Raw genomic sequence first — 25,785 nt, 5'->3', positions numbered from 1 at the left:
CGTAACCTCGAGTCCCGAATCTCGAGTCCCGATTCCACAGTCTCGACACCACCATCACCCCCATCCCCTCTATCCCACCCTCCCTCCCTCCCCACCCTCCCCTCGAGAAACCGAGTTCCGATTCACAATTTCTGATTTCCGATTCTCGACTCCACGATTCACGATTCATCATTCTCGATTCCAGATTCGTCACCGTTCAACGAACGGAGATATCATAAAGGTACATTTCGAGAGTGAAACTCTTGAAATTTATTTATTCGTGGAGCACGTTATTGAGAATGATAATTGCCATGGAACGGTATCAATTAGCGAAAAATAATTCTTTAAAGTGTGAATATATAATTTGAGAGTGAAACTTAATCGAAAGTTAAGTCGTTGTTTAGTGCATATTATTGAGAATGGCAATTTGGAATGGTATTCTCAATAGTATTCGCATAGTGTCCATCTAGCGGATTCTAAAAGAAATAACCAAATTCTCAAACGTTTTCGCATTCTAAATTACGAACTCTTGATTAACTCTCAGCCTCTCTGTTTAGTATGGATTTCTAGTATGAAACTAGATTAATACCTCGCCTGTTTAGTGGATTTCTAGTATGAAACAAGTGTACGTTTGACATTAAAGATAATACGTATTTCGAGTCGTTGAACCTGCGTATTACGAAAAGTAAAGAGACATGAGAAGAAAGAGAAGACGAGACAGGTTAAAAGAGTAATTGGAAAAGGTGTTATCAGGAATAAGAAGGAATAGAAAAGGATATAAACGGATAAAAGTGATAAGGAAAGAAGAGAAAGACGGTTCCAACTGGCGACGAAAGGTCTATAAGAAAGAAAGAAAGAAAATTAGAATAAGGAGAGACGGAGAGAATTCTCACTTACGAAACGAGATTTTCGCCCAATTCAACAACGACTGCAGAATACAAGCCTGTTAAGAATCGGTATGCAGTGCTTGCTATGCGATCTCTTTAAATGAGAAGGAAAAAACAAATAATTTTATATTTATATATTTAATCATCCATATGTAATAGAATAATATGTGTAAATAATAATTAATGTTAATAACGTTAATAATATAGAAATTTTTATACTTTTTTTTTACAGTGCATAATAACTGGTATAGAAGAATATGATATTATTTGTATCTTAACAAACATTGTTTAAACTTCATTTCTTTTTTCTTTAAATAGGATATTGCGTAAGTATAACTGTATATCTACCTACCAAATTCTCCATTTTCTGTTCATTGCATTTGTTCACAATTCTTTTCAAAGAAATATCGGTGATATCTGCCGTTTTATCGAGCAACTAATAGCAGCATAATAGGTATCACACCCAGTTTTCGAGTAATCAGCCTGTTATCGGTTCTCGTGCGATATTTTACGTGGGTCCTAACGGCGCATTTGCTTATCCCACTGATAAAAAGTCTATTCGTTTTTCACCGTGTCTAGTCTAACATATCCAATTTTCTCAAATATTGTCTTCTTATCAAGACTGATTGATTTCAATTCTTATATACTTACCTACTAGACTTAGGAAAACGAAGGGAGAGGAAAATATATTTTTCTAGAGAGAAAATACAATCCGATACGCTGAAGGAATAATTGTTTTTTCGTATTACTTATTCTAAAAAAAATATTCGTTATACGATTATTATTAACATCTATCGTCACATCCGTATCGTTCTGTTAATCATTATTATCGTTGCTTGGATCACACGTAGATATTTTATTTTCCGATTTTACTTTTTTGTTAATAAAGTCAATTTGTTTTTATTGGAAAATTAATATGGATAAATTCATGTTGCGTGTTTGAAAGAATGATAAATCACCTACATACATACGTTTACGTTTTGTTACGACTCCTTGTATATTTTTCACAAATTGCAGCGCACAACTAAAGTACTTAGGTATACTATGTGTATATCTACCTATAAGTATACAAGTCGAAGGCAAACTTCACCGGTGACCGCTTTTTAACCAAATAATACAGAGAGGGTAGATTATTTACTTAAGGATCGAGGCACGTACGTATACCTATACGAAATGAAAATTTTAAACATGTCTCCTAATATACCTACCCATCTTATATGTATTATTCGTAGATCGATGGACTAGTTTTATATATTATTTATTCTTCGACAAATTATTATATTATCATTATCTATTCTTTTTTTATTAAACATATTTTCACGTATGGAATCATCGATATCGTTCGCACTATTTCTTCTATATAAACTTATAAAATCTTTTTAATTTTAATTTTTGTAATAATTTTTGCACTATTATTTTTTTTATCTTTAAGTCGGAATAATTAAATACATATCTTTATGATACAATTCTCAATTTTATGTGCACGTATTTATATGTGTGTGTGTGTGTGTGTGTGTAGTAAGTATGTAATGCAGGTAGCACCTTTCAACCTTTGACTATTCGAGCAAATACACAAATTTTTGACCGATGATTATGCTTCGTCACGATAAACCTAGCTTATTTTTCTTTCCCTTTTTTGTCCCTTCTTCTTCTTCAAACTGACTAGATAAATTCAAATTTTCGAAATCTAGCTTGCATTCTTCTTTTCTTTCTCTCTCTTCTTTCAAATAATTTAATTAAAAAATATCAAACGTTCATGTTTGCTTGTACTACTTGTAATAGTATATAGTTAAATATATAAATTGTATCCATGCACACATATTACTTACGTGAAACATGTTTGCGTGAAGTACAAAGTTCGATTTATTAAACTTACGACGATTGATAATTATAATTGATGGATCGTCGTAACTTTCACATATTTAATGATAACAATTTAGGACAAACACCATTTAAAGTCTTGTTATCCCAAAAGTAATTAACGATTTGATGGTTAATTCATCTGTTTTTATCTTAGGGATAAGATTGTTTGATTAATACTTTGATTAGGTATCGCTCGCGATAGATAAATCTTAATTGATGTCATGTATCGATTTGGCAGTGTTTTTTGTGTATATGTAAATGTTGTTAATCATACTTTATCCTCTTTGATTCGGTTTTATTTAAACAGTTCAAAGTATGTATTGGAAAACACGAAGTATCGAGAAATCTGGAGAGACACGAGAGCCGAAAGGTGATAATTATTCGACAATATGTAATCACGTATCAGTGATATAATAAACGTTTATAAAGATTTACCTAATCATTCTAAATTAATATATATATATGTATAAAATTCTCAATTGTTAATCATAGATGCGTATCGTGCGACTTTAACAAGCAATATTCAATTACGAATAATTTTACGAATGATGTAACACTTAAATAATATTAATCTCTTCGTTCGTATTTTGGCTAATTTCTTACTTCTTTCCTTCCATTTTCCAAATATTGTCTTGCATTCAACTTTCCAACTCTTCGACCCTCGCCACAGTTCGAGGTCTATCTCCTAATTAGAATCTTCCGGCCCCCATGTGGCCGCATCGTCAAGTTCGGCCCTCACCGCCCATTACTTTTAATGGCGTTGTTAATGAAACTAGGTGTCGCCAAATTAACCTCTCGTTTCAGTAATGCTCAACTGAAATTGAAATCGGTACGGTAACTTCGATCCAGGGAAATAATTTCGTATATTTCAACTTCATAATTTATAGTGTCCACGTATTTATACACGTATAACTTATCAAACGAAACCACAAAAGCCACAAAAGCCACGAGAACTATGTGAAAACCGCGAAAACCGCGGAAGCAATTGCAGTCGTGTTACGATTCGAGCTTTTAAACATCGATTTTATCATTTTATTTTATATAAAACGTCATTAACAAACATATTATTTGTTATGTACATTTAAATAAAATTAGCTTAATAGAAAATTAATATAATTTGTGAAAAAAATGATAGATATAGACGTTATGTCGGAATAAAATTGAATAGAAAAAAAAATGATAAAAATAATAAAAAACGAAATCGTAAACAAGATACAATTTAACGCGAAACAAGTATGTACCGTACGTTTGAAAACCACTGGCACTGGCTGATTACCGCGGTAACCATCCCCCGAGCGCCAATTAATCTTAACTTTTACGGGGCAAACACTTTTCATTAAGCTCGGTCCTGCCTCCAACCGGAGTCGAGTTATCCCCTCCCTGTTGCAACCTTAGCCACCCTTTCCTACTTTCTTTTTTTCCACCCCTACTCTAGAGCATGGTTGGTTCTCTTCCTCTCTCTTTTCTCTCTCTCTCTCTCTCTTCGCACTCGTCTTCTACCGAGCAACGGTGAGGAACGGCAAGGAAAATGGTTCCCCAGACAAGCGTTTAATCTGGCTCTAATTAGCAACTTACCCTCCGCCCACGTCTCGACGTTTCACCTAGTCGCTCTTTGTTTTCCACAGCTTTCTCTCTCTCTCTCTCTCTCTCTCTCTCTCTCTCTCTCTCTCTCTCTCTCTCTTCTTTCATCTATTTTATTACTTTCTTTCTATGTCTCTCTCTCTTTCTCTTTCTATATGTTAATATTTATATTTTCTACATATTTATCTAATCTATATTACTCTTTCTGTAAGATATTTTCTTCTTGTTTCATCCGATTGTTGCTCAGCTATTAAGAAGCAAAAATAAGATACTTTTCATAATTACTAATAGCCATCGTCTGTCGTTTAGATTGACATATATTTAATTAATTAAATTGAGTACTTAATCATTCATTAATTATATTTATTTACTTATCATTTAATCATTCATTCAAATTTGATTAATTTACTCATTTATACATACATCCTTATTAATATTTAATTACGTTTGATTATTTATCAAATCATATTTTTCAATATTTTTAATATTTTTGAATGAGTTATCTTCTTAACTAATTATTGCTATTGTTCTGTTTTATTGAGAGAAAATATTAACGATTGTTAATATATATATTTATGTTAGTCTAATTTATCTATTATTCCAATTAATATTGTTGAATGTTTTCTATTCTATTCTTTTTAGTTTCTTTAGCAAATTATTTTGACTTTAATTAATAATTTTTAATATGACGTAATATATTTATATTACATACTATACTATATATATTTATTATTTATATTTATGTACATGTAATATAACCAATTCTATTTTATCATTTGTGATTTATCATTTTCTTTTTTATCAACGAATCTCATTCTTAATTTTCCTATAAATAAAATATTATGTTATATAATAATTTTCTTATTATTAGTTTTTTCTTTTTTTTTTCAGTATGAAATATTTTTATGTAATCATTTCAAATTCAAGCATATCTTAAGAGAATATGAATTATATACCGACCGATGATAATTTTAATATTTTTCGATAATATCATCCTCTTGAACGTAATAAAAAAAACTTTTAATTAAATTCTTATTCTTGTTTCAATCAAGAATATAATGTTAATAATTTCAGTTTTAAAATAGGTATTTGTAAGTAAATTATCTTCATAATTTAATTTAATTTAATTTTAAAATTTTAAATCGAATTTAGTTAACATCTACGTTATATAAAAATTTTTTACTTCAGTAGATAAAAAAAATACCTATAAATAAATATACAAATAATTAATCAAAGTTTTAAAAATGAATGAATTCTATTAATAAAAATCAAAAATGCATGAATTTTGAAGAATTGTAACTTCCTTTTCATTTTATTATTTGCTTTTATGCAGAAATAAAAACAAAAATTTTTCTTAATAATTTTTCTAAATATTGTATTCCAATTAATATTATTAAAAAAATAAATAAACAAAAAAAAATAAAAAAACATATAAATACTTTCTTTTAGAAAATAATTAAAGTATTTATATCATTTCTGCATATCGTTGTCTCTTTAAATTATTCTCGTTTGAATAGTTCTTGCATTTTATTTATTCCATGTTTTTGAATTATGAAATTTAACTCATAACTTTGTCGATCCAGGGGACGAATTTCTGGATATTCGTATATACACCAGGCAAATGTTCACGACCACATCCAATACCCCATGACACAAGCCCGATTAATACATGTCTTCCTTCTACAGACATAGTTAAAGGACCACCAGAGTCTCCCTATTTGAACAATTTGTAAATATTTGAATTTCATTATTCAATAAGACATTTTCATCTTTTATAATATCGCATACATTTATCTAAATTATAAATTTAATTTACCTGACAAGAATCTCGTCCACCTTCTTTATAACCTGCGCATAAAAAAACATCATGTATAGTTTCTCGCCTTCCAGCTGCTCTAAACCAACGCTGACATCTTTCATTAGGAATTACCTGAAAATTATTTCATTTCCAGTTTAAATAGAAAAAAAATAGATATATTATTATATTATGATATATTATGATGAATCAAAAAGTGAGTTGTATTCGTCTAAATTTTTTTGTGTATTAAAATTATTTATATTGATGAAACTTAATAATATTATATATTTATAATTATATTAATAATATAATTATATATTCATATTGGATTTTTAATTTGATATTTTTAACGAACGCGACATATTTCATAATTGATAAAAAATGGCAATTGCTAAATTGAAAATATGAATATAATAAAAATATGAAATAATATTGTTACAATTTTTATCGAGTTTACACAAAATTTATTTTTTGACTCTCATATTAATCATATTATCAGACATATTATGCATATATGTCTGCAAAATATAAATACATACTTCAACGTCAACTTCTTGAAGAATTGTTGGTACTGAACTTTGTCCATGTCGCGTTCTACCCCAACCAGCAACTGTTGCCGTACGTCCAGAAATTTTGAGATTTTTCGCCGGTAAACAAACAGGTACGATGTGTTGTTTGAACGCCACTGTTCTCGAAAGTTTTATTAATGCTACATCATTCCGGAAATCGGTCGGTGAATATTGTGGATGAACCTATTATTTTTAGAATAATAAATCTGGATTATTTATTTCAAACCTGCTTTTTTCTCAAACTATTTTTACTTTTCTACTTTCATTTTTGTTTCTTTCAATACGCACATCCACATACATGTGTTCATTCATAACTTGAAAATTTAACTTTTATCTACCTCCTTCCTTTCAACATTAAATTCCTCGTGTAGTAATCGTTCGGATGCATCTCTAACATCCCATTCACCAAGACGCACCTTTAAGTTACCATTTGGTGTTCTATATGAAAAAAGAAAAAAGAAAAACATTGAATATAATTTTTTGGATTAAAAATTTTTTATATATAATATTTCCGTCACATATGTATTTCATTATACTAACGTTGCTACACAATGGGCGGCAGTAACAACCCATCTGTTGTTGAGTAAAGCCCCACCGCATGATAATTTTTTTGTTAAGAATCCAGATTTAATAATAGCAGCCTGAAAATCGAAGGAAAAAAGTATAAAATAAATATAAATATAACAAATAAATTAAAAATCTATTAAATTTTATAGAGTGATTCTTTGAGACAAGTCTACCTGCCATGGATGACTACCAAAACTGGAACTGTGTCCACCCACGATTCTATTACTTCTTGTATAAAGTTCACCGCAACCTGCAAAAAAATATAAAAGCTTATAATATTTTTATGGATTACTATGAAAAATAAAGCTTATGTAATGCATGATTACAGAAAAAGATAATAAGCCTATAAGATAGCTAATAGACATATATATCTGATCTATCACAAATACATTTCCAAGTATTTTCAGTTTTTGATTATATATTTCTTGCTTATTTTTGCTATTATTAATAGCGTGTGAACATTAAATTCTCCATCCTCTTTTTCTTCTTTTCTTTTTTTTTTTCATTTTTTATTTTCTTATTATCCTTCACCTATTATTTTGTACGTGAATGATAGCAATAAATAAAGCCACATACGGAAACGTGCAAAGTGAAACAGAGAAAAATATCAAGCGAAGAAACGTGCTTTCTTCATTTCCTAGACAGACACTTATTATACGAGAAAAATTCTTTTATTTGTCGATCAAAAAAAAAAAAAAAATCGTTGGTAATCAAATTTTAAATGTTAGAAATTTTAAAGTGTACATCGGTATATACATTATTTAGAAAAAAATCTAATATGATTTTTCAAGTGATAATCAAAAATAACATTAGGATAGATATAATTCGGAAAAAAATTCGGAATAGAATATTCGCAGTGCAAAACTTTTGACTGTGCAACTTGACTTGCGGATTACCACGATATTTGGAATAATCCACGGAGTTTGAGATGTCCTCGTTTGGGATGTTCACTCCCGAAACATCGGGGTAAGTGGCATCATATTCATCCTGAGGATAATCAAGCTGGAGCGGATGATAAACCGATGGACGATTCGTATACACAGGCCGATCATAATTCCATATATGCGAAGACTCATAAATGGTTGTTGGTTTGTTCGCGATGTCAGCATACGGGTAGCTCGTTCCATGCTCATCCTGACTACTGTATGTTGGCTTGCTCGGCCTTGCCGCATTGTCGTAGATTTGCACATCATCGTCCACATAGGGATGTTGATTTGCCAAGTTTAACGAAAGTGCTACGTTTAAACAACTTCGATTTTACCCTCTTTTTCTCAATCGTCATTTTCACTTGGTCCAAAAACATTACTATAATTTACACGTAGACTTTATCATTTTTAATCACAAATTAATTGTTTTCATATATTTAAAAGCAGAAGATATCAAGTTGATGTGTAATTCTTATTTTTTGTATCGTTGCACTGTTTCCTTCTCCCACCCCCCCTTCTCCCCCTAAACTATATTATTAAATTATTAAACTTAAAATTATCTTTATTGCGAAAAATTTGTAAGTGATGATCAATCAAGGATAATGATATTCGAGTCAAACTAATTAGCTTCTTTTTTATCAATTTTAATGAAGTTGAAATTGTTGAAAAACAGCATATTGATGCATTATTACGAATGCATCATATATAGACAATACTAAAAATTTTTTGCAAATAATTCGAAAATTAAGTTGTCCTTTACAATATATTTTCAAAATTGAGGAAAGAGGAGTTAATCGATAGATTCATCTGATATTCGACCTGATAGCTAATCATCAGTTAGATTAAATGTCAAAAAAGAAAAAAATTAAAAAAAGATCAAAAGGTAAAAACTCACTAGCATTTTGTAGTAATCCAATTGTTGGTCGTGGTACTTTATCAGGAATGTCATCATCATCGACGCAACAACTCCATATTAATCCTCCGGAACAAAGATCGACTGGACGACCGCCTCCAAGAACACAACTAATACTAAGACCACAGTCGAATGTTGTTCCTTTATATGTACACGTTTGTGGTATCACTGAAACAAACCAGTTTCCAAGAGTCATGCACAATTTCTTTACAATTTTATTAGAAATATATTATAATATATTATTTCATGATGTATATGCACGTATTATATACATATATATATTTGACTATAAATCTCTAAATAAGTTGGATATAAATATTTATAATTACGTTATATTGATTATGAAATTTTAATTACATTCGATTAAATGCATTTTTATCGAATTTAAATTTACTTATAACTGAATGCGAATGAGTACGCATTTCAATGAGAAATTACAATCAATGAAAGAATCAGTTATGTAATTATTACACATCATAATATATAATTACATATAAATTTTAATTATTACAAATTATTTTATATAAATAAAGAACAACTTCGATAATGCAGAATTCTACTATATCTATTGTATACAACTATATATACTACTATATCTTTATATACAAGTATATGATAAAAATGATTTTAATATGTTAATTACTGTAATTTTGGTTTTATTCGTTTACTAATGTCGTTAACAAACTATGTATTTTTTTTTCTTTTTTTTTTTCCGTAATGTCCTGTCACGTCCTGTCTAGCATTGTTGGCCAAATGTCCCAATGCGTCGTCATACAAGACCGCATTGCTTTCTTTCGGTCTGTTTCTTGAGATAAATACACACGGGTGCTTTCGTTTCGAATAATGATTTCATAAGTGAAATCGAGGATTCATAGTGTCGAGATCGAGTAGGAAAGTTAAACGATTAAAGCTTAGATTGTTCGAATGATCAATGAAAATTTTAAAACGATAATTGAATCATGCAATCATATGTTATTCACTATTTATTATTTCTATTTTCGCACTATATTTTGCACTATTTATTATTTTTTTTATTTATTTTAGAAAAAAATAAAGATTTTTTAGATTGGTTGATTTTTTTAAAGTTTGAATTATTTTTCACGTAGAATATCATCCCCCCTTCGATTTCGATTTTTATTATAGGAAACCTACTTCTACCCAGCATGTCCATTATGCCATTTTGTAGATCATTATTGTGACCTCGATGATCGCCTGTATAATTTCGTTTTTTCCTTAAAGCCTCGACGAGAAGTGTTCCTTGTTGTTGACTGGTTAATTTATATTTCCTTCCTTGTCTGTAACTCATCGATGTCAATTTTTCGACGTCTTCGCTATTCATTTTTTTTTTCAATTGATCAAGAAAATTGAGAAAACGATTTTCTTCGTCCGTATCATTTAAATATTTATCATCAATATCACGTATTAATTGTTGCCTTTGCTGAATGTTTGAATTATCTGAGATTGCAATATAACTTTCGCTATCGTTATTAATATCGTCAATTATAAATCTTCCTCGAATTTGTCTTTCTCGATTTCCAATTCCATTATTACCTTCTGATAAATTTTTTTTTTTCAAATGATCCAACTTATCTTGAGGTTGATCTTTGTTTCCTATGTATGTTCTTCGAACAATTGTATTTCGAAATTTGTCAAAATGATCGTTATCTCCATTCCATGAGTTTTCCTTCTTTGGATCGAAACATTCTTTTATTTCGATATCTTGCGCAGAGGTATCAATTTTGTATGTCGCCTTTCGCGTCTTTCGTTCAAATGGATTTCCAATCCCCAAACTATTATCCAGTGTTCTCGTTTCTCTGAGATTTCTTGTGTTTGATAATTGCCTGTCGATCCATAAATTCAAAGGATCTTGCTCTACAAATTGGCCAGTAGATAATAACGTAAATTTCTCTGTTTTTTCGTTTTTCTTAGATCTCTGCAATTTCGAATACCAATTGTATGAATGAGGCAAAGACGGTGTAGAAGTAACCAAAGGACGATCATAAGTCACTGTATCGTAATTACTATATTTGAATGCAGTAACGGTTACTGTTAGAAACACGTGTATCACTGCAATGACACTCATGATCCGATATCTTTCTAATTTATCGTTTAAATAAATTAGATTTGATTGAATTTAATGAATTTTTGTCACAATTCGTAGCATAATTGTATATTAATTAAATTCTATAAATAAAACTCTTGATCTCATCGATATATTTGTTATCGTTAAAAAATGCACAAATTGGTGATAATCCAAAAATTGTATTTTCGACATTTTATTTTCATTCTATTGATCGATACGATTAAAAGATATATATATGTGTATATATCTTTATATATATATGTTAAAGATATTATTCGAAATAATATATTTTGATCACGATAACACCTCGCAAATTTATCCTTTTCGAAAATGTCTCGAGAAATGTGTCCTCGATTAACAATATTCACGTATTATACATCTCGATCACCATTTATGCTCATACATAAACAATTTTTCATTCCAACACTTTGAAAAATTAATTTTTTTACCTAACCTATTACGAATTGATGCATTCTATCAACTGACGAGACTTTACCGGCATCTAAAGAAGCGCTCCTGGCTTTCACCAACAGTTAGCTTTCTCATTGCTACGATAGCGTATCTTCTCTAACATTGGTTCCCCACTTATTCTTTTCTTCACTCTCTTTTCCTTTCTTCCCCCTACCTTGTCTTTCTTATATCCTTTCTTTTCCATCTTTTTCCATTCCCTTCTTTTCCCACGTATAAAATTCCGTATTTTAACATTCTCTTTTCCAAGTAATGACACAATTGTTCTTTCTTTCGATGCATATCTATTTCGTTATTTTATTCGTTTCGTCCAATTAATAAATAATGTCCGAGGCTCATATTTTTATGATATATTAAAATAGACAATTTTTAAGTTAAGATATTCTTCATAGACAAATAAATGAGCGAATGGACGAATAAACGAATGATGAAAATATCAAAGTTAATTATATGATATTTAATAAAATAAAAAAGAAAAATAAAAATAATGGAATAATGATTCAATTATAACGATTTTTTTATCGATTATATTAGATAATATTTTGTCAATCAATCGTTTAATTTTTAATTGCGATAAATATATTCGCATAAAACTTACATCCGAGTTCGTCGAAAAATCGTGACTGTCCTTTTGAATCGATTACATTTTCCATTGCAGTTTCCTTCTTTGTATCTAGATCTAGAATCGAAATGTGTAATTATATTAGCACAAAACGTTATGCAAAAGAATGACTGACGTTCTGCCAAAATGTTTAGCGTGTAATCGATATTAATGCATTAAATGTTTTCGTGAAAATTAAGAAAAAGATATAAATATACTATTCGCTTCTTCTTATCGACTCAAACTCACCAAAATTTTTTAAATATCGGTCATTTTTCCTGTTTTCGGCTTGACAATAGAATCCAATATAGAACAGAATCAAAAATAAACTTGCCAACCAATTCATTTCTTTTTTCCTCTTAATGATTTAATGAATGATCAACAAAGATTTCTGGCAATATTAGTTTGTATATTAGTACATTAGTTTTTTATCAGTCCATTAATGCAAAAATAGCATGAAGCGAAATTTTTACAAAAGTTTTATGAATATTTTTTATGTAATATCTATTCTTTCAAAGTAATTTTGTTTATTGATCTTACTCAAACATTAATATTAAATACCATTCATTATTTTAGTATTTTGCGTGTGTGTGTGCATACCTCCTCTGATTTATTTGAACGAAATCGCAATAAAAAGTTCAATCGATGACTTGTCATTGTTGCTAGAATCTTTTTCTCTATTTAATTTCTTATTTCGAATCAAATTTAGATAAATGCAACATTATGGAGAATATTGATTGATCGCATTTTTATTCTCAGTAGGTAATTGCGCACAAAAATCCAATGATAAAATGATCCTACAAAATAGACATACCTACGTATATACTTGTTTTCACTAGTAAGTAGTACATAGTTAAACTTAAATCGAGAAATTTTGATCGAGGAAACACGGTACAAATACTGTTTCTTTAATTTCGTTTCTGAACTCGGTATTTTTTCTTGTGTATCGTCCGTGTACCGTAAGATACACCAAGCGTAGCGAAGGCATTCACATGTATGAAGTGTGGTCCGGTGGAAAAGTGGGTTGAGAAACCAGGTCATCGAAACAAGTGGCACATCGTCTCTTCGTGTGGTGGCTTCGTAATACGTTCTCAGTTACTTACGATGTCCCGTGAACGTGCGGTATACGCGTGAAACCGTAGCATTACACCGTTTGATTATTAGTGAAAGTTCGAGTCGGTAACTTTCGACTTTGACAATGGCAATTTGACTCGACATGAATCGACTCATCGAAACACATTTGGTAACACAATCCCCATTTTTACATATACCTTTCCTTTCTTCTCTTATTCTCGCAATATAAAATTCCAAAGAGATAGTTATATTATAGATTATATAGAATATGGATGTGACAATTTGTTTCACACTGTAGAATTGCGAAAATTAATTATATACAAATTCCTTTTATTTGTTTACATTTTTATCATTTTTAATTAATAATTTATTTCCGATTATGAATATTAGAATTGATTTTTTATCCAACAGTACACACATGCACGCATACACACAGCATTCACACACGTGAGTAAGCGATTAAACGCACCGATTCTCAATTTCCTCACGAATTCACGACCGATAACGAATATTAAATAAAAAGCACGATTCTTAGTACGATAAAAGTAACAGGTGTTTAATTTGAATTACATTTCCATCGCGATCGGAATCACTATGATGTCTTTCCTCCACCGATCACCGGATGACACTGCGAAGAAAGGTTGACTACTGATGAGGAACAGAAATGTAGCATCCAAAAGGACCACTCTCTCTTTTTCTATCTCTTTCTCTCTATCTCTCACCTTTTCTATCTTTCTTATTCTTCCTCTTGGTAGTTTATTTTATATTTCTTTCTTTTTCTATTTTTGTTTCTTTCCTTTTCCAATTATTATTTTTCAAATATTTAACGTATCGAACTTGTAAAATTTATTTATATAAAAATTATTTTTTTTATTATTAGAAAAAGTAAATAAAAGTATAAAAAATATATATATTTATAAAAGTTCATTAAAAAACTATACTACTGTCAAATAATTACATTACTTAGAACAGACAAATGATGAAACATAAGAAGATAAGAATAAAATTTATATCAATATCATCGATAATAAACAAAAAATATTGATTATTTTTAAAAATTTAATATTAAAAAAATTCACTAAATATTTTATTATCATTACACAAATAATTTGATCTTTTTAAAATCGAATATATAAAAATCAAGATTATATTATGTAACTTGTATTATTTGTAATATTATAATTCATAATTTTATCATGATTACTAATTATATATACATAGTATATATTAACGATTAGATATTATGTATCAAATAATCGCTCATTATATAGATTTTCCTGTATAGAGATTACAAATTGAGATCTATTTCCTTTAAGTAAAAAATAACTTTCAAATAATATATAATATATAATATATTAATAAAAGGAGTTTCAAAGTTTCAAATATGACAAATCTAAAACTAATAGATAATTATATAAAAGATATGTTAATTGTACATAAAAAACTAAAGAAAAGTAAAAAGTTTATATTTATTTCATTTAATTATTTCTAAATATGTATACACTTTTTGTTTAAGAATGCATTTATTAAGGCATATAATATTAATTAGTCCTTTTATATTAATTACTATTATTTAATCTTTAAATTGCAATATGTTTAATAATATAAATATCTATCTAATAAATCTAAATAATACATAACTATAATATATATATATATATATATATGTATATATAAACATAACTAAACATAATTATAGTGATTATAAATTGTGCTGATGTTATCAATACAATATTAACTTATAATTTTTTTAAACATTCATATTAATTATAAATTCAAATTACTTCTACTTTAATAAATTAATAAATTTAATAAATTATTTTTAATAATTAATATTATTTTTGCAATTTTCTTCAAATATTTATTTTTATAATAGAATGATTCTCAATTCTCTTTTTGCTTAATACTTTAAAATATTATAATATTATAATATTATATTATTATATATATTAAAATATTATGATGTTATAATTTATGATATTATTAAATTATTATAATATTATATCATAATTTACTATATTAAAATTACATTGTAATTTTAAGTATTAATATTGCAATAATTATAATTTTATCACAAACGAAAGTGATTTTATTATTTTCTAAGTTAATGTTGAAAATGACATTAGAATGGTAAAAGAATTTTAAACTTTATTCCACAAACGAGATTATAGAATTAACCTACATTCAATACATTTTCGCATATCTCGAGAACAGAAGTTTTTATCATTTTAGTATTACTTTTAGTGTTATCGGTTCCATTCAAAATAAAATTGCAATATGTGATAATTGAAATTAAAATATAATTGAATTTCAATATAAAATTACATATATTTTGCGACATTATCAGTATATAATAAAACAGAAATTTTATTTACATTTTTTACACTAAAAATTGAAACACATCATGATTAAAAAAGAAAATATGTTCGATTGAAATCCTTATCTTATTCGTGATTACATTAACGAGAACAAATACAGATAAGGAAAAAAAATAAGGGAAGAGGGAAAGAAAAAGAATAAAAATATTGAAATCAGTGTCATTTCCAGAGTGCCGCAAATAAAACATAAATAAAACATAAAGAAAGAAGAAAAAATCTAGAAAGATAGAATAAGAATTGACCATCAGCGCCATCTATTGAATTTAAAAGATATCTCTTCAAAGAATTATCTTTTTAAAATTACTCAAAAGATGACATTGATCATCAATTTTTACTCTACTTTATCCTGTTTTGAATGCGCATAATGACTAATAATATTCACTTTGTTATTAAATCATATGAAGAATAAATAAAAGTGCTTGCATCATGCATTATGTTTTAAGGTAGAAAATGAAAATTTTAGAGGGAAAAGTAGTTGCATTGGGTTCACAAGGTAAATTTTATTTGAAAATAAGAAAATAATTGATTATAATTTTATTAATTTTCTTTCATTTATTTTATATTTCATATTTACCTCCTATGTATATATATATATATATACATATATATATTTATATATATACATATATACATATATATATTTATTTCTTTTAAAATATTCTATATTACATATTTTATATAATCTTTATCAGTTTTTTAATTTTATAAGAATATTAAAAAATATTTTTAGGTTAACCCATTGTTTATAATATTTTTAATAATTATTAAAAGTTATTTAATTTTTATCAATTTTTTCAGGTGTTGGTAAGACAAGTATAATTACGCATTATATTGGAAAATCATGTAATGAGCATTTGAGTCCTACAATTGGAGCATCATTTTTTACCTGTAAATTAAATGTGGAAAATGCAAGAATAATGCTACGGGTACTATAATATTTATAATATTAATTATATATTTCAAATATTTTTAAATTCATTATATTCACATAACTAATTAATAAAATATAATACATAATGAATATGCTTGAAATTTATTTTTAATTTAAATAATAATATGAAATATATTTTTATAATTAATAGTATGAAATATATTTTTTATATTTCTTCTTTTATTTGTTAAAATAGTGAATAAATTTAACATTGTTTAATAATTTATAAATATTTTTAAAATAACATTATATATGATATTAATAATTAATAATTATAATAAATATCTCTATTAAAAATTATTGAAATATTTATACTTTTTGAATACTTATTGAATATTTTTATTGGATATAGGTATGGGATACTGCAGGACAAGAAAGATTTAAGTCAATGGCACCAATGTATTATCGAAATGCTAATGCAGCTATGTTAGTGTTTGATTTAACTCAATACAATACATTTGCAGCAATGAAACGATGGGTAACAGAACTTCGAAGAAATGTAGAAGAAGTTATGACATTAGTCGTAATTGGAAACAAATCAGATTTAACAAAAGAACGCCAAGTTGATGCAGAAGAAGGTAGAGTTTATGCTACAAAAATTGGTGCAAGTTATCATGAAACATCAGTTCTTAAAAATGAAGGAATTAAAAATGTATTTCTGGCTATTGGTAATGGTCTTCTTAAATTATCTTCAACCGAATGTGATTCTACATCAATCAGAACATATGAATCAACAAAATTGAATTGGAACAATACAGATATGTTATCTACACCAATTATCGAGGAAAGTGCTCAAAATCTTAATATTGCTCATGGAATGCAAGAAAGACCATATGCATGTTGCTAGTCTTTGATTTTTTATTTTGATTTCTAAAATATGAAATGATAAAATTTGTATTGTTTTTTAATAATTATTTGAGATAAAATCTAAATCTTTCTTTTATGTAAATATGCACAAACATAAATGCGAGCATTCTTATTGATTCAAAGAAATATATCTATTAATTTTTTTGTTATAAATTTTGATTTCATATATGTTAGCATTTCTAATAAGTTTTTAAAAAAAATAAAAAATATTTTATGCTTTAACTGCCATATTGAATGCTATTATAAGATAAATGTTTATATATTGCCATTAATAATGATATTTATTATTATCAAATTAAATTGTACATGCTATTTATTTCTTAATTTGAAGCCTGGTTCTAACGCTTTTAATATATGAAATTTATTCATTTAATACAGTATTATATAGTATATATATCTACAATAAAGCAAATAAAGGAATTCTTGTGCTAATAAGTACGGGTGAGGTGTATCGTAAAGTGAGGTGAGTCATTCATTCTTTGGGCCAGGCTTCGCGAAGCGTAACGCATCCCACAGCTTTGTTTATGTCTAATTTGTCTCACTTCCGTTATATAAGTATTTCTTTAGTATATCTTCAGTTGTTAATTCATAATACTGATGATTCATTCTATAAGAATTCATTAAAAAAAATTATATTAATATAGATGACGATTTAAAATTATATTATAATTCAAAAATATGTTTGATATTAAAATACAAGTTTATATTTATTATTATATTCTTCTCCGATCTATTTCCGATCATTGATTTATTTTGTATAATTTCATCTGTACATAATTATAGACACAAAGTAAAGTTGTATTGTAAAGTAAAATAATTAGTCCCATTCATTCTATACGATTAAGTTGCGTAAAGAAAGAAGCGCGCTATTTGAACTTGCGTTATACATGTAACTGCACAAGAGAACAATGTACCTACTGCGAATGCACATTGAAAGAATTGCTTCGTGTCTATGAGTGTCTAAATCTACAATAGAAGAAGGGAAGAAACGGACAAAGAAACGTCTCTAACGTAATAGCGGCTTTAGTGAATTCTCTTTGCGTTTTGTATAAGAGAGAACTATTGTTCGTTAGTATTCTCAGTCAAGTTTAGATCGTTGAATGTTTCAGAAATCTTATTGGAAAACTATTTTAATTCAATTAAAGTATATATATATCTAGTGTAAGATGTATGATTGCGCTCTCTGATATTGTTATGAAGTTTTATAGTAACAGTGAATATAAATTCAAAAATTCCCTATTTTTAAACTAAATTTTTATTCAATTATTTTTTCAAATAATTATAATAAATAATAAATCGATTAGAAGAAAAATTCAAATTATTGATCAATTATTAATATTAAAATGTTCACACTGTGTCGTATATCCTTGCCACTAGTGTTTCAAACTTTCAATATTCTTCAACAATGTTTATATATTTTATGTCTTACGATTGATAATCGTTTAACACCTATTGTGAATGGTAATTCATATTAATGAATTCTATATTTGAATAAGATATAAAAAATATATATAAATTATGTAAGGATAAAGATAAATATAATATAAAGATAAAAATAGATTTTTGCTTTAGATTGTTATACAAGAATATCCATTGGTTCTAAATTACAAGATATGGACATTGTATTACGGAATAATGTTATAAGTTTAACGGAATGCGAAGAATATTGTTTAAAAAATAAACATGTTTGCAATGCATTTTCATTCGGGTAGGATATTATTATTTCATATCGTCGATATTCATTGAATTTTAAAGAATAAATCAGAAATTATAGAAAATTATATATTTTTCTGTTATTTTTAATTTTTAATGTTTAATTTTTTTTTCTTCTTTTAGTGTTGGTGTGAAAGGTAATAGTACTTGTTTGATTAGCTCACAGATACCGGTGTTAGAAAATTTAGAAACTCATCCGGAATACGATGTTTATGCAAGAAAGCGACAAGATTCATTATCGTGTGATTTTGATCGTATATATAGAAATTTTAATCATAAAAATGGAAATCATCTAATGAAAATAAATAAATTGATTAAAAAAGAATTTATGATAAATAACGACAATTCTTTCTCAAAATTATTATCAAAATCAGAGCCAATATTATTACCACCACACAATACACTATCATTTTCAAGGTAATACTTTATATTTACTCTTATAAATACATAAGTTGTTTATTCTATAATCGCGAACAATCCGTTAAAATAGAATTATTAAGAAAGAAATTAGTAATTTGATATTGATTAATTAATATGATTATTCATAATATCATTCTATTTTCATTTATGCAATCGTTATTCAAGATGTAATATTCATAATTCTCTTCCATTTAACTTCATTTTAATATTTTCACACAGAATTCTCCATTTCCTTTTTTCTTATCTCTATACATTTATGTAAATAATATACATATACATATATATATCTTTACAATATCTTTATTACCATTCTACATTTTTCTTTGTATTATTTATACTTCTTTTTCTAAGCATTGTGAATTGTGTGATTAGTATGCATTTAATTTAATTATTGAATGCAATAATTTCAATCAATTATAAAAGGATTTGTTTGAAATTTCAAGAAACAAAAATGACATGGAAAATTATGGGCCCATTGGTACTTATGATTTATTCATCAATCGTGATAGATATTCTTTTTCTGATGATAATCGTAATATCCTGGATATTATTAAAAACAAAAATGGAAGAATCCCAATCGATGATTTCGGTAAGTTGTAATATAATTTGTACAAATATAATATAAATGATATAAGTTATACTGTATTGTTATAAATTAATTTATATTTATATATAAATTTGATAAAAGAAATAAATTTTTATTTTAAAAGAAATATTATTATTTTTTAATAATTTTTTAATAATTAGTGTTTTAATAAATGTTTTCATTATATTAAAATAGAGAAGATAATGAATTATTGATCTTCTCTTCTTCTATTTGTTTTTCTTATAACTTTTTTTATTTTGCCTTTAATGCAAATGCCATGAGACTACTTTCTTAGAAATAACAATTAATCGATATCAAATGTACACGTAAATCATTGATTTTTTTCAAATTTTATTCTATAATTAAAATGAGCTAGCTGAAATAATTGCATCTTGTATCCTTGACGAATCTCCAAGGACGTAAATAATAAAACTTGTTCGACTTTAAAGTAACATCATTTTAACGTCATTACACATAAGTATGAAAATTTTTATATTTAAATGTTAATAATTAATTTTTAATATTAAAAAAAATTACAAAATCAAATTAATTTTTCGTTTTATAAATAGACGCGAATAATGAAACAGGAAAAGCAATAGATATAAAAAATAAGTAATTTATTTTCAAAATAATAGACAAGCAATATAAATATAATTGTTTTGTTAAATTGTATAATTATTTTATAAAGAGAAAAGTATTTGTGAAAACAAATGTTTGAATATTAAAAACTAATCTAAACAAATCTTAACAATCAGATGTCCCTTCCCTACGTGTGAATATTTCCTCCCACTATTGCAGCTAAAGCGTTCACTTTTCTATAAAATCATGCACAACTGTAATTTCACCATCATTTTTTACACGTTTTACTGTTTTCATCTTACATATTTATACACATCTTCGACATTTCTTTAAAGGTGTAGTGTTTTCTGTTGATATTTATTCATCGATTAATATTCATTTCAAATGTATCCATGATAAATGTAATAATTTAAATTTAATAGTTCAGCATCGGTATAATCGATTGGAAAGAATTATAATTATGAAAATTAATTTTTGTGTTTATTATGAAAATCATTGTGGGAAGAAAAACAAAAAAAAATTCAATTGTTGTTTCGAATAACATATAAAGAAAAATTTAAATTAAATTCTGCCTGTGTTGATAACTTGATAATTAAAAAAGAAAATGAAAAATGAAAATTCAAATATGTTCACAAAATCATGGTTTTTCAATTTTCTCTTCTTATTGTTCTTTCTTCATACAATCCATAGTTCAACGATCTTGAAGAGAAGTAATAACGATGATTTCACACGTAAGTTTATAAATAATAGAATGTTAAAAGTTTAACAATTTATTCACATGTATATTTTATATAAATAAATATTTTCTTATTAAAATATATTAATTTTACATACATCAGTATACCATATATTATATATAATATACATTTAAAAAATTTAGTTATGACTTGTCATCGAAAAGTACAACCTGGCAAGAAAATGATGGGATTATTCATTGAACGCATAATAAATTGTGAAAACTTACAAGATTGTTATCATGCATGTGATTATGAAAAGACTTTCGTGTGTAAAGGTTTTAATCATAGGTATATCTATTATAAATATATATTTTTCTACTTTTACTGACAAAGTACATATTTATATTAAAGATTAATATTGTGTTAAAAATTAAGTATTTTTCATTTTTATTTTTCATTATTGAGATTCAAAGAATATATAGTGACAAAATCAAATATCAAAAAATCAATAATTATCTCAGTCAAAATATATCATTATAAGTCAAGTATAATAGATCATAATAATATTTACTTATCATTCGAGGAGATACAATACTAATTCGAAATGTACATGCGAACTGACGTCAACACCATATTCTTGTATGGATATTGATGAAGATTTCTTAATCGATTCTCATTATGATTACTATGAGAAGATTGAAAATTGCCCTTCTTCGACGTGGCGTGATAGTGGTATATCCCATTGGAAAGACCATATTAAAAATTATAAACAAAGTGATGATCAAAACACACGGTTCGATCATGAGAGTAATATTCATCAAGAAACTTATTCATCTAATCGCGAATTAGCTAATGATTTTTCCAATGGTCCCTCACGTTCTGGCAAACAATCTCATTATGAAGATGGTAAATAATTCTGCATATGTATGTGTATATGACAATTATGAAAGAAATCTGATTACAATATAATATATTGATATTGTATAAGGATTTTTTCTTTTTACCTTTATTTCACACTATTTCTGAACTTCAGCTATACACGAATTTAATCGATATTTATTATTTAAATATCTACTATTATATTTTTGATATTAAATAGTCTATTAAATGTGTGAGAAACGTGATAGAAAAGATATTTTCTTTTGTATTTTGTAGGTTTCATGTCTCGTTATCGTGATTTAAATTGGAATCGCAATTGGAAAAATCCACATTCTCGTTATTCCAATATTATTAATGACAATACTTTTCCTAGTTCTCTTATTAATTATGACAAAGAATATTCGGATATAAGATCCTCTCCAGTTTCCTCACGATTCGGGGAACACTCTTCGATACAAGAACATTCCATTCCTAATGAAGATGAACGATTTCGTGGAAAATTTTACAATTATGGAAATACATTCGCTTATAATGATAATTACATGTCCGCTCCAAGAGAATCATATTACGAGAAACATGAAAATTTACAAATGACACAAAAATGTTCAATAAAAATTGTTTCGGGTTCAAAATTAAGCAGAAGTATTTTACGAAAGACTTGCATCACACATGATTTGCAACAATGTGAAGAGTTTTGTATCAATGAGACAGATTTCTCTTGTAAAAGTTTTGCTTACAGGTAAGAGAAGATGAATAAAAATTTTTAAGCCAATATTTTCATGTAAATATTTTAAATTTAACGAATATAATGATCGTATGTCTCCATCAAATTGTTTTTATCATATTAAGAATTCAATAGCTAAGATTCAATTATTTTATCACAGTTAAATATTAATCATCTCGTATAATTTGAATAAAAAAATAGATAATTTGAATAATTTGAATTAAATAATATTACATTATTGATATATCATTATTTTATTTTATTTTATCTATTTGTCTATATTTTTTTTTTCTATTTCTTTTTTTTATTCCATATAGATACAACATAGTAACTACAAATCCTACTGATAATTGTTTACTGAGCGAGCATTCCTATCAAGATCTAAATTTTTATACGGATCTTGAACCAAATCGTGATTACGATAGTTATGGATTAACGTCAGACACTAAAATCTGTCATTTAAAAAAATCAGCAAATCGATATCCTTCGGAAGAATGTTTCTCGAGGATTAGAAGTGGATTTAACATGCCGATAGACATTACGAAAAAATCACTGTTCGTTCAAGATTTTGGAGAATGCCAACTTGCATGTACTACGTCACAAGAATTTATTTGTAGAAGTTTCGTTTTCAAATATACAATGATTAATCACAAGGTAGATAATCACGAACACCTATCATCAAACTGTTTCTTAAGTGATTGGCCGGCAGAAGAAATAAATCCTATCAATATGCCAGATATGGATGGTGCTGAATTATATGAAAGAAATATACTCTCTCGCGGTTGCGAAATGTATCCTTTACCATTATCAATTCCAAATATGATTACTTCATATGGCAAAGAATTCTCTCCAATGCATATGAATCAACTTTGTTATTCCGAATATCATAGACCATGTAAATTAATGTCTCATGCAATAGTATCTGCATCACGAGCAGTTACAAAGTCGGATTGCCTGAATAAATGTTCGATAATGAGAAATAGCGGCATGATACCTTGTATGTCATTCAATTATATGTAAGTAAATAAATGAGTATTAATATATATATATTTAATATCGATTTTTTTTATAATAATTGTCATATAACTTTGTTTGCAGTATTACTATCGATAATGCACAAAATAATTGTTTTCTAAGTGATATATCGATACGAGATCTAAGACCAAATTTAGATTATATTCGTGACAATGATCACATGTTATATACATGGAAAGAGTTTGATCCATACTGTAGTTTAACTGCTTTCAATATGATAAATGCAACACCAAAATATGAAAAACATGGCGAATTATATCCTAATACGTTCAATTATCCAAATACTCAAAAGATATTAGATCGTGAGAGAATACATAGTAATAGACCGATTTTTTATTCTCCTGCTCAATGGAAAAACAAATTTAGAGATGAAAACTACGAACAAGATTATAAACATAAATTGTTTAATGGGAATAACAATCCTCCTTTTGAATCTGATAATTTAGAACATGAAATTTTTTACTGTAAGTAAGAAAAACAAAACAAAAAGTGAATATATTTTTAACTTAAAAATATTAACTTATATTCAGTCTTTTTTTTTTCTTTTTTACACGTTACAATAATTAGCAAATCAAATTTCTCCATTTCGTCGTTATACGGTAAATGGTTATCCTTGCAAAAACGGAACCACATGTCAACAAAATGAAATCACAGGATTTTGGTCTTGCGAAACTGAAAATGAACATGGTAGTTGGGATTATTGTTGCGAACCTAATCATCAATGTGGATTTTCTCAAGGATACCATTATCCTTGGTACAATTTATATCAATTTTAATTCTTTTTCTATTTAAAAAAACAAATTTCATTTTTTTTTCTATATATATTTGTTGCAGGTGTCATGTAGGTTCTAATGAAGATCAATGGAGGCCTTGTAGTGAAACATATTATCCATATTATCATGCAATGGATCATTCAACTTATCGTCAATCAATCGCACGTCATTGGCCAATGATTTATTTTCATGAAACATCACCTCCAAATTGTTCTACTAATCATTTTAATATTAAGGATTCATAAAAAATCATAATAAAATATCTTTTAATAATAAAATATAAAAGTAAATATATTATTTATCGTTTATGTATAATATTTTAATTTTTATTATATAATTTTACCACTAATAGATTTTTTTAAATAATAATATTAATAATCAATTCTCTCTTTACCAAATAATAAAAATAAAATAAAAATATCTTTTGTAAAAATATACTTCGACACTATTGTTATTTAATTAATAAATGAATAATTATAAAATATATAAGAAAATAATGAATATAAAAAAAAAATTAAAATATTTGCAAAAAAGTCTGTTATTATATTATATATATGTACATAATATTTATATAATTTTATATAGAATATATATTATATGTCATATAAAATATATTAAGAAGTTTAAATATAATATTACAATAATAATTCTATTATATTTAATTTCTATTATCATTTTTTTTATATTTGATTTAATATTAAAAAAGATAATTAAAAATAATTACGTTGCTAGGTGAATTATATGCTATAAAATATATATATTCATATTAGATTATATATATATTTACTATAGTATATTTATATTTATCTCAATATTTACTAAAATATTTTAATATTCAATAAAAAAAATAGATATTTTAAATAAACGAAAAAATATATATATATATATATATATATACATATGTATTACTATGA

At 26.5% G+C, this 25,785-nt stretch overlaps 3 protein-coding genes and 1 long non-coding RNA gene across 18 annotated transcripts; 3 read left to right on the top strand and 1 right to left on the bottom strand.

Moving 5' to 3' along the window:
* The first annotated feature begins 113 nt into the window (after positions 1 to 113).
* On the top strand, positions 114 to 3,263 carry LOC108002625 (uncharacterized). The gene is made up of 3 exons (XR_003698786.2): positions 114 to 935; positions 1,099 to 1,192; positions 1,884 to 3,263. It is a non-coding gene; the product is annotated as an uncharacterized LOC108002625 (long non-coding RNA).
* Positions 3,264 to 5,848: 2,585 nt separating this feature from the next.
* Positions 5,849 to 14,054, bottom strand: LOC108002662 (serine proteinase stubble). Of its 11 annotated transcripts, none has more exons than XM_062083504.1 (11): positions 13,050 to 14,054; positions 12,485 to 12,626; positions 12,233 to 12,313; positions 9,066 to 9,251; positions 8,141 to 8,479; positions 7,418 to 7,494; positions 7,218 to 7,318; positions 7,016 to 7,115; positions 6,648 to 6,860; positions 6,127 to 6,240; positions 5,849 to 6,024 (listed from the first exon to the last, which is right to left on the bottom strand). In XM_062083504.1, the coding sequence occupies exons 2-11, from the start codon at positions 12,579 to 12,581 to the stop codon at positions 5,869 to 5,871; spliced, it is 1,464 nt and encodes a 487-aa protein (XP_061939488.1). In that variant the 5' UTR covers positions 12,582 to 12,626; positions 13,050 to 14,054; the 3' UTR covers positions 5,849 to 5,868. The 11 variants fall into 11 exon arrangements, with proteins under 11 accessions (XP_061939488.1, XP_061939486.1, XP_061939487.1 ...); XM_062083502.1 differs by having other exon boundaries at positions 12,836 to 14,053; XM_062083503.1 differs by having other exon boundaries at positions 12,485 to 13,032; positions 13,194 to 14,053.
* A 1,807-nt stretch (positions 14,055 to 15,861) lies between these two features.
* Positions 15,862 to 19,615, top strand: LOC108002661 (ras-related protein RabJ). The gene is made up of 3 exons (XM_017064458.3): positions 15,862 to 16,180; positions 16,486 to 16,613; positions 16,971 to 19,615. Exons 1-3 carry the CDS (start codon positions 16,138 to 16,140, stop codon positions 17,463 to 17,465), a joined length of 666 nt encoding a protein of 221 aa, XP_016919947.2. The 5' UTR covers positions 15,862 to 16,137; the 3' UTR covers positions 17,466 to 19,615.
* LOC108002660 (uncharacterized) lies at positions 18,643 to 25,186 on the top strand. 5 transcript variants are annotated; one of them, XM_017064457.3, is made up of 11 exons: positions 18,643 to 18,946; positions 19,058 to 19,193; positions 19,322 to 19,615; positions 20,062 to 20,207; positions 21,664 to 21,808; positions 22,044 to 22,366; positions 22,616 to 23,078; positions 23,381 to 24,079; positions 24,162 to 24,562; positions 24,666 to 24,852; positions 24,933 to 25,186. In XM_017064457.3, exons 1-11 carry the CDS (start codon positions 18,829 to 18,831, stop codon positions 25,114 to 25,116), a joined length of 3,096 nt encoding a protein of 1,031 aa, XP_016919946.2. In that variant the 5' UTR covers positions 18,643 to 18,828; the 3' UTR covers positions 25,117 to 25,186. The 5 variants fall into 5 exon arrangements, with proteins under 5 accessions (XP_016919946.2, XP_028524930.2, XP_061939484.1 ...); XM_028669129.2 differs by lacking the exons at positions 21,664 to 21,808; positions 22,044 to 22,366; XM_062083499.1 differs by lacking the exons at positions 18,643 to 18,946; positions 19,058 to 19,193; positions 19,322 to 19,615; positions 20,062 to 20,207 and adding exons at positions 20,327 to 21,118; positions 21,206 to 21,514.
* The last annotated feature ends 599 nt before the right edge of the window (positions 25,187 to 25,785 follow it).

The sequence above is a fragment of the Apis cerana genome, linkage group LG13, assembly GCF_029169275.1.
Source record: "Apis cerana isolate GH-2021 linkage group LG13, AcerK_1.0, whole genome shotgun sequence".
NCBI classification, from domain to species: Eukaryota; Metazoa; Arthropoda; class Insecta; order Hymenoptera; family Apidae; genus Apis; species Apis cerana.
The sequence above is the reverse complement of the archived record's forward strand: the minus strand, read 5'-3'. Positions and strand labels throughout refer to the sequence as shown.

Bases quoted from the DNA above. Each gene is read 5' to 3' on its own strand.
- LOC108002662 (XM_017064459.3), bottom strand. From the start codon at position 11,166: ATGAGTGTCATTGCAGTGATACACGTGTTTCTAACAGTAACCGTTACT. The intron at 9,252-10,235 runs GTAGGTTTCCTA...GGTTTGTTTCAG, and splicing joins AATGGACATGCTGGGTAGAA to TGATACCACAAACGTGTACA. The intron at 6,861-7,015 runs GTAGATAAAAGT...TAAAAATAATAG, and splicing joins TTAATGTTGAAAGGAAGGAG to GTTCATCCACAATATTCACC.
- LOC108002661 (XM_017064458.3), top strand. From the start codon at position 16,138: ATGAAAATTTTAGAGGGAAAAGTAGTTGCATTGGGTTCACAAG. The intron at 16,181-16,485 runs GTAAATTTTATT...CAATTTTTTCAG, and splicing joins AGTTGCATTGGGTTCACAAG to GTGTTGGTAAGACAAGTATA. The intron at 16,614-16,970 runs GTACTATAATAT...TATTGGATATAG, and splicing joins ATGCAAGAATAATGCTACGG to GTATGGGATACTGCAGGACA.
- LOC108002660 (XM_017064457.3), top strand. From the start codon at position 18,829: ATGTTCACACTGTGTCGTATATCCTTGCCACTAGTGTTTCAAACTTTC. The intron at 20,208-21,663 runs GTAAGTTGTAAT...TAAAAAATTTAG, and splicing joins AATCCCAATCGATGATTTCG to TTATGACTTGTCATCGAAAA. The intron at 23,079-23,380 runs GTAAGAGAAGAT...TATTCCATATAG, and splicing joins TGTAAAAGTTTTGCTTACAG to ATACAACATAGTAACTACAA.